The sequence below is a fragment of the Formica exsecta genome, unplaced genomic scaffold (genome assembly GCF_003651465.1).
Source record: "Formica exsecta isolate Colony F162 unplaced genomic scaffold, ASM365146v1 scaffold34, whole genome shotgun sequence".
Classification (NCBI taxonomy): Eukaryota; Metazoa; Arthropoda; class Insecta; order Hymenoptera; family Formicidae; genus Formica; species Formica exsecta.
The window spans coordinates 441,209-450,692 of NW_021850653.1; the positions used below are offsets into that span (position 1 = coordinate 441,209).

The window sequence follows — 9,484 nt, forward strand, 5'->3', positions numbered from 1 at the left end:
GGGGGGGGAGGGGGTGAGATTCGTGACGCTGTGCCGTGCGAATTTTGGCACGGCTCTCGAAAACTTCTCACTCTCGCGGCATTTCGCGGAAAACTCGCTGAATTCTCGACGTAGCCAATTGCGTTGCATTACAGCGATGATAAAGTACACTCGTTGCGAAAAAAAAAGAGAGAAAAGAGATGTATATTTTCAAGTGTAAATCTTTCGACAAATTCTCGCATTCGTAGAAATGAATTATGTAACTTTGTACATCCTCATTGGTGCTCGGACAAAATTTTTTACAGCTTTTTGGCTTTAGAATTACAAAATACGATAAATAGCACGATGGTAAGACTTTGCAATATCATTGGTTAAGATATATTATATGAATCATTGATTAAAAATATATTTTTGTGTTATTAAAATTGATATAGAAAAAATGAAATTTGATTTAATAATAATAAAAATTGAGCCATACGATATATATACGAGATAAAATTTTTCTTAAGAAAGAAAACAAGTACATAATGCAACATAAATTTTTCTGCTTGATTGTATAAAGTTTATGAAAAAAAAAGATTTCCTATATAAAAATAATATGAATCCATTTATTTATGTTTTGGTACATACATATATCTAGTAAGCAGTATATTTATTTTTTTACAATCGTTTAACATATTTCTCTGCGACACAGATAAGTTTTTATCATATTAAATATTGATATTTTTCATACATATTAATTCTTTGAAATACCAAGATATAATACTCGCTAAACGATGAATAATTATTATTACAGATAATTCATCTCTGCACAATTTATTACGTAATCAAATAAATACAAACTACATAAACACACATTTGTATACAAAATTATCTTGATGAGAAATTAGGCAAGTGATAAAAAAGAATTGTCGTTCTATATCTTTTATTTATTCTTTCTTTCTTCTATAGGAGAAGAGAGGAAGAATTATCTCGTCGTATACGTATATCGAAAACTTTTCAATCGCTGCAATTAATGGAAATACGGAAAGGTGGTCGGTGAAAGAGTTAATGTTTTTCTCTAATTCGCGCGAAACGAAGGTGTCGACCGACGTGGCAACTCAGACGCGAAAATTCTCTCGCGTCAAACACGAGAGCGTTAACGTTGAGCCGAGCCGGCGAAGATTCGAGGGAGCCCCACTAACGACACCTCGCGACGTCGACCGCGCGCGCGCCCCCTCTCGCCGTACCCCATGCCCCCGCCCTCGTTGGAAGGCAGTGACGCAGGGTGGTGTTAATGGGCGTACTCGCGGTTAACACCCTTAGAACCACCGTGGTGGGAGCGCACCAAGCACCCAGGTTCACCGACGACCGTGAGAGCGGAGAGCGTCGCGAGCGTGTGTGCGCGGGGCGCGAAACGGAGGGGATAAGTCCGACGGAGAGGAGACGGGACGAGAGACGGGACGAGAGACGGGACGAGAGCCGGGAGGAGAGCGGCGGCGAAGGCGCGAGCGAGACGACCTGGTCCTGGCTCGAGTAGCGTCGAGAAAGGCGTCGGGTGCAACGCCGCTCGGATTGGCGCCGGAACGCCAATCCGGACTACGAGCGCTCATTATCACCCGACGAAGAGGTAGGGAGAAGGTTCCGCGCGCGCGGTTCCCTCTCCACGCTCGGGGCTCGGGGTTCGCGCTATCCCGTCCGCATCCGCCGCTCTCGTGGACGGACAAGCTCGCCGCCGTCGCCGTCGCCGCTGCCGCTGCCGTTGCCGTTGCCGCCGACAGTTGGGGAAAAGCCGGCTCCCCCACTCTCGGACCGTAGACGGTCGTAGGGGAAGGGAGGAGGAGCCCCCGCACGATCTCAGTCTTCGCGTCGCTGCCCTCCAGCATTCACGCCTCCCGCGTCCGTTCCGCGGCGCAGGCACAACGCGGTTCCGTATACACGCGCGTAACGCACGCACACGGTGCCGTGGACCACCCGTATACACGCGCGGCCGCGCCGCGTACACCACCGCCCTGAATCCGGACGGGGACTTTAGCACACCGACACCTCTGCGGGAGGTGTGGGGGTGAGCCCCCAGAGTAGGTGTCAATCCTAGCGCTGCTCAGTGACCATCGCGGCGCCACCCAAGTAACACCTTTCGTCCGGCTCTTCGGCCTCGACCGATCCTCGCCGTCAAACCGTCGTTATCGAGGGACCGAGATAAGGCCCGTATCTCTTTTCCTCCTCGTCCGAATCATCGTCGATTGTCGTCGACTCGCGCGCGTGTCAACCGGCATGTGAAACACTTTTGAACTGTCCTTCCGTGAATCTCGCGTGTCGTCAACGCCCGTCGGACGGTTGGACGGGTGCCTGAAACTTGTAACAGTGTTTGACAGAAGCAGAGAGAAAGAGAGAGAGAGAGAGAGAGAGAGAGAGAGACGCAGGGAGTGACGCGAGAAGAAAACTTCGCAAACGAATCAAGGTGACAAAGTCAGTGGTCAGTGAACATAGGATCTGCTTGCCCTTGGAGTGTCGCGTGGCTAGTGTCTCGACATGAGAGTGACTCTTATACTGAAAATCTACCACGCGGCGTCACCGCAGACGTCCGCCCGCGAGTGACAGCACGTCTCGACGAGTGCCAGTGTACAATCTTTTTGGTCCTCCTTCGAACGACTCGCTTGTTTCACGACTCCTCGCGAGTGATATCTCGAAAGTACTTTGCATCATGGTGGAGGCTCGCTGAAGCGTCGGACACGGCAGGATCCAGTCGTAAGATGTCGACTAGACGGTCTTTGGCAATAGCCAGCGAGAAGACGATCGTCGGCAGCGATTTCCCGCAGCTGGAAATTCGCACGGAAGAGGAACGCGGGCGTTTCGATTATTGCGATTCACGATTTTGAGTTTGGCGAGTGCCAACGTCTATCGAAAACGTGTGTGTGTGTGTGTGTGTGTGCGCGCGCGCGCGCGAATATGAGGAGAAACGAGCGCGATCGTTGAACGCATCAGACAGTCGGCAGAGCAGTCTCCGTCCGTCGGGTTCGTGAGCGGCTCGCGCGAGCGACAGACGACATACGACAGACGACAGACGACAGACGCTTATTCGAAAAACGAGAGCGAGACGGAGGAGAAAGAAAGAAATAGAAAGAAAGAGAGAGAGAGAATCATAGCGCGAGCAGCATCCGAAGCAGGTTTGAGTCACTCGAAGAGGAATCTCGCGCGACTCGGCACACTCGCCCGTCTCGATGAGATTCGAACAAGACACGGCGTGCAGGGGTACCCACTGCGCCAGCACTCCGCAACCCTCCGCGCTGCAGCAGCGATCACGGCCCGAGGAGGAGGTGGTGGTGGAGGAGGAGGAGGAGGACGACGACGACGACGACGAGGACGATTCCTCCAAAAAGGACGTCGACGGCCAACGGCGAAGACTCGGTGGTATAGAATTGGAGACTAACGTGGTCGAGGGTGCGAACACGGGGCCGCGGGCCGAGGCGGGAGGGCCTGGGATGGCGTATCCCGCGTCAGCGACGGCTCTCAATCAGCACTCGCCCTTCGCAAGCGCGATCGCCGGGGGCACGCCGCCCGCGAGCAACCCCAACGGCCACATCGGTGCCGGGACCGGACACCTGCCGGCACCGGCGGCACCGAGGCCGACGGACTTTAGCGTCTCCTCGCTGCTGACCGCCGCGAGCACTCATCCGCCCGGTATCCTGGGCGGTTCGTCGTCGCAGAGTAGCGCGTCACCGCCACCCGGCGGACCCGGTAGTCCGGCCGCGGCACCGGAAACGCCGCCGCCCTTGCCGGTGAGCGGCCAACGCGACTTGTCGCACTCGTCTTCGGCGGTGGCGGCCGCCAGCTACTTCAGCGCTGCCGCCCTGGCGGCAGCGGGTTTCTACAATCCGGCGGCGCATCTACCGCCCACAAGCTCGCCGGGGCCAACGGCGGCCGCGGCCGCGGCTGCTGCGGCGCATCATCTCCAGGGCAAGGGCATACTCACCGGCGCCCATCATCATCACCATCTCAATCCGCACGGTATCACGCCGCCAGGTGAGCGCAGACCCGAGCAAACTTTCTTTGCGTCCAAAGTTGTGTCAATTTTCCTCTGTACGGGTGTCGACGATCAGACATTGACGGGATCGTGTTTCCAATTTGTCGAAATTATCAGGTTCGATTCATCTTTTCGTGCACCGCGGGCCGACGCTCGTCAGGCTGACGTCGCCTAAAGGCCTAAAGTGTTTGCCTCCGTCGACGAAAATGCTCTCGCCTTCAATTAATAGGCCATACGACGTGAAAGAAAGAGGCGAAGGGAGCGAGTAAATTTTATGAGCCGTACGAGATAAACTGCAAACGCATACTTGTTGCGCGAGGTAACGCCGTCGGTGCTTGTTTCGGCTATAATCCACGGTACAATTTACTGGCGAGAGGTATATTATATAGGCGGGCTCTGTTCCTTGACTCTAGTTTTATGTGGAAGCATTCGTACTTTCCCCGTTTTTTGCAAGATGCGAACGTATCGTTTTCCTTTACCTTCTCTCCGAATATAACCAAGTATGAATGCGTTTTTTGTACATATTTTCGAGTTTAATTCTCTATATATTCTGAAAAGTCCGCGAGTCATTCGACATTACGAATCGCTAACTCGAGATTCTCGGTTGCCGTCATCCGGAAAGCGACGTAATAATCTCGGCATTTCGACAAGTTCGTAAACACAGCGTGCGCACTTTGTCGCTCTGGCGCGATGCCATTGTCGTTGCCGGAAGCGCGCTCGTTTTTCGTAGGGACACGTTTGCAACGCGCTGGAAGTCTCTCGTTTGTCACTCATGTCGGCCGTTTCGTCGCGCGCCTTACGCAACATCCTGGCGCGTAACGTCGAAGCGTGCGACACGCCAGGACCAAGTACGGCGAATGAAATATCGCGCGTTTTATCCGCCTACTTTTAAAAAGGAGTCTACTTTTAAACAGGCGTTATTTTTTTTCCCTCCTCCTCGCGATGCTGCGCAATAATTACGCGTCTCGTGCTCTCGCGGCCATTGTTGTTAATTCGCGCGACCGATAAAGCGACGTAGGCCTATTGATATTAAATGCCGCTAATTAGACAATTTATTACCTTGTTTGCCAGAGTCGTTCGGTGCCATTATAAAGATTAGCGCTAATGTCGCGACATTTGATGGCGCGCCATTAATCGGTCGCTAATTGTTTTCTCAATTACGCCCCTTACCCAAACGTTGGCGGAAAGTGTCGCCAATGCGCGACGTCGGCTTATCTGTTGTTTTTCGGATGTACGGTATTGCGTGAATGTCAATCGGAGTCGCGGGCTACGATGGCCCGACTCCTCCGTCGCAGAGAATCTATCTTCGAATAATGGAGATATTCCGTCATCATTTATCAAAATGATTCTGATGAATTCTGGAAACACACAAAAATATTTCTCGACATTATCTTTTTTACCTTTTTAGTCGAAAAAAATAATCTGGAAGATATCAGGTCATAAATACATTAAATATTCTTATATCAAGTGCGATTAATTCAATTGCGTGGACAAATCTCTTGCTCAACTTGTTTCTGCAATCTAGAGCAAAAATGTACTGAACTTTGTCTTTGAAAGGTAGCGTGATTTTTTTAACTTTTAGAAGATTTCTCGCCACAAGAACGCCATTCGTGTCGATATCCGCGAACTGACGTGAAAAAAATATGCGGATCGTACCCGATCAATGATCGCAATAGCGCGCGAACGACGATAACATCGGGAATGCGGTGCGACTCTAAGGCGGTCGAGAGAAAAATGCACTTGGTATACGTCAGCGATACATTATGACTTAGGCACCGATAATGTAATCGATCTGGCATATCTCTGGCGTTAAATGAGCAGGGCGATGCGAACGGTGAACGTGGAACGCGCTCGGTTCCTCGACATTATTTTCAGAATGCATTGTCTCGTTTTTCATCAATGGAACATCGCGATATGTGACAACGCGTGTGCATAAATGAAGGATATTTTGGGAAAAGGTGGCGCAATTTCGCGGGTTAAAAGTTGAGACGAGATACATAATGATCCCGATAAATTTTTGAAATTATCGTACAAGGAAAAAATTCCAAGTCTTCGATCACACTGTATAAATTAAAAAACTTGTCGCGAAAGGTATCATTCGCATTTTACTTTGTGGTAGCGAGGATATGATGCCGTCTGTGCAAATGTCGCGCCAGGTGCGTGAAGAAAAAAAAAAAAAAAAAAAAGGAAAAAAAAAAGAATCGGAGGAACGATTTCCAGAGCCGACAACGTGCTCATCGCTCGTCGTCTTATCTGACATCGCATTATTACGCGCGTCCACCTCATCCGCTACAACTAGTTATTCCCTTCGTTAGGCTAAATGATGAATTAATTCCCGACGCCGGTAGACACGCCGGTACCTCGCTAGATGATTTAGTTTCTCTGCGGGCAAACAGCCTTACTTACAACAACGTATTTTATACAATTGAATATATTGCATTGGATTTTTTTTTTTTTTTTTATAGGAAAAATTAAATAATATAAAAACGTTTATTAAATTGAAATGTATAAATGCGTTACGCTTGATAAATATTTTCTCTCTAATTCTGTGTGAAATACGTGCTTGAACATGCTTCAATTAACAAGCATGGGTAAAATTAAAAGAGAGGCTGTTTTGTTTTCAACTTTATTTGCAGTCACGCCACGCAGGCGATGATGCTGCGAATGATGCGAAACCGTTGCGTCGGCGGCGATGCTCTCGCGGTTAATCGCGATCATTGGACCAGGCTGCAACGGCGAGCCGAGAGATATCTGTCATTGTTATTGTTTCTCTACCCCTTGATTTTTTGACGCGACGCTACGCGCGGCTCGTCCTCTTCCTCTTTTCTAGTCGGGCTCGCGGCCAACTGACCATAAGGTAGTGGCGATTAATCTTGCCAAGGGCATGCCCAACGTTCCTTGCATTCGAAATTCGGAACGTGTAGTCACGTGTACGTGCGCGCGTAACCCGTGTATCCCGAGCGAAGAGAAAACGAACGCGCGCGATGGGGAGGGAAAAAGAGAAAGAGAGAAAAAAAAAACGGAGTGGGAAACGCAAAGAGCGGATTGGGAAGCGAGCGTTTTTTTTTATGTTTGTCGGATATACGCGCACAGCGATAATTTACACGAGAAATGGGAATGCCTTATCAACGCGTTCGATCGAAATTAAATCGAATCCTGAAAATGAGAAATCGAAATAAAATGTATTACTCTGTATCGAAATTAATTTTAGCTTCGCTTTTTGTGGAATGCTAAAAAATTTCATTCGCAGACAACTCTGCAAGGCATACACATTTTGATCTATCTGTATATATTTGAGTTTAGTGTAAAAAGTCACGTATGCACGAGTAACGGCAAAATCGCCGCCCGTTGAGAACGATGGAAATTCGGACGTGATCGGTAGCGCGATTAAATGTGCGGCATTGTTGTGCCTTGCTGTTGGCAATTGTATTAAGGTATTATACGGCGCGAAATCGCGTTCGATAAATCGAAAATCCGTGCTCCGCACTTTATTGTTTGTTTATAATTTTCAATAATGTATTACTTCTGCACAAAGAAAGAGAGTGCATAGGTTGCGCACAACCGTTGATAAATTGGTGGCAATGAAGCAATGTATTTTCGCTGCACGCGATAGTCCTTGCAATCGTGAACGAGTTATTAAATTTACCGCGTGTGTTTGTAACGCGCAACAAAGCGTTGTGCGATCAAAGTTCCACGTCGCGCATAATTAATAAGCTAAAAATCGCGTAGCTACAACACAGCGACGGAATTGTTTCGAGATCGGACTAAAGAATAATTCGGATAATTCGGATTCTCCAAGCAAAATCCAAAGCTATTCATTCAATAGCCCCTTTTCACACACACAAACATTTTTTACCATATATATTAAATAATTCGTCAAGTATGTCGCAAGTTAGATGTGTATTCCAAGGTTACACACCTTGCGCTAATTAATGTTTCCGTTTTGATTAAAATAAAAATAGAGTTTGACGAAAATCCGGCGGGAAGAATATTACGCTGTGGAAACACCGTGGCAATATAATGAATATGCGATTCGATGCGGTCGACGAGCGACACAAAAATCGGTAAAAAAAAAAAAAAAAGATGGAAATTGAATAAAGAGTGACTTAATCCGCTCCCCATCTCGACAGGAACCTCTTTGCGTCATATATTCTAAGTTTTGTCCCACTTTGATAAGGAACAACGGCGAGACCGTTACATAAACGGCGAGTAACGGACAACTAATTCAAGTAACTAACCCAAAATAATATCACCGGATAATTATATTTTTTCTCGATTCACGATATCGCGCGTTCATCGTAAACAATCGTCTCATTCCGCTCGGTTTAACGGACGATTTTTAACTGTACCAGATCCACGCGAGAAATATAACGCGTTAAAAAAATACCGCGGTTGAATAATATTGAGGCCGGGCATTTTCGTTATATTTCCGGTTTGCGAATGAAAATTGAAATACATATACGTCAAGTATGCGCGCGTAAGTGTCCGAAAAAATTCGATGCGGTCGCGTCGGACGGATTCCGGGGTACTCGTGTGTTTGATAACGAATAAAATACCAAACGGCACAGTTCAATAGCGCTTTTGTTCGATAATACAGTAAATTTTGGCGAATCTAGCAATTTTGCGAATGCATCAACGCGTAAAAGTATGTGAAACCTGTCAATATTTTAGGCCATCGGTTCTTTGTCTATGGCGAAAATACGAGCGCGATACGAAATATAGTATTCATAATCGTAATCGTATGCGAAAAACTACCGTCCTGCATAATATATCTCAAGACAACGGTAAAACGGTGTTTAAAATATTTTAAATAATGACAAAAAAAAAGGAACGCGCGCGATAAGAAACTGCGTCTGAAATAAGCGGTCTCGCAAATCTGTTATAAGAGCATGCGGTATATTATTATCGATTTAGTGCTCATAGCTTTACTCTAGTATTATATCTACATCACTGTCTTTACACAAACGCAAATATACATTACGTTTAATGCAAACAACAAATACGGATGCATGGAAATAAATTTCTCCATTTGTGCTTCGCGTAATTATTCATCTCCTACGCTGATGATTATGATTTAATTTTAGTTAAAACGGATGCACGTGACAGATCAACATTTTTTGAAAATCATCCTATGATATCTATAGATGAGAAACATCAAAACGGATCTCCGCGTAACTAGAGCTGCATATTATTACATTTTACCGTTTTATTGCGCCGCAAAAAATATACATGTTTAACGCGTGCGTATATCATTGTTATGCGTGTAATGTGAGATATACATTGCCGTCGGGAACGCGCGATTCATAAAAATGTTATATAATACATTTTGCCCATTATATGATTGTTGGGTAAAATTTGTTAGCGACTGCCGTTCTTTTTATATAAACAAATGCGAAAAACGAATTTCTTTATGAGTATATCACGCGAGGGTGCATTGTCGCATAAAAAAAAAAAAAAAAAAAAACAAAATAAAAAAAAAAACATTTTTTTTTTTTTAAATTC

General features: G+C 46.6%; 1 protein-coding gene across 1 annotated transcript in view; it reads left to right on the forward strand.

The window, feature by feature from the left end:
• Positions 1–1,812: 1,812 nt before the first annotated feature.
• LOC115238453 (optomotor-blind protein) overlaps positions 1,813–9,484 on the forward strand; it is a 91,331-nt gene continuing 83,659 nt past the window's right edge. Inside the window, exon 1 of the mRNA XM_029812301.1 lies at positions 1,813–3,981. Coding sequence (XP_029668161.1) covers positions 3,180–3,981 — 802 coding nt within the window. The 5' untranslated portion in view covers positions 1,813–3,179. The remainder of the gene's footprint in view (positions 3,982–9,484) is intronic.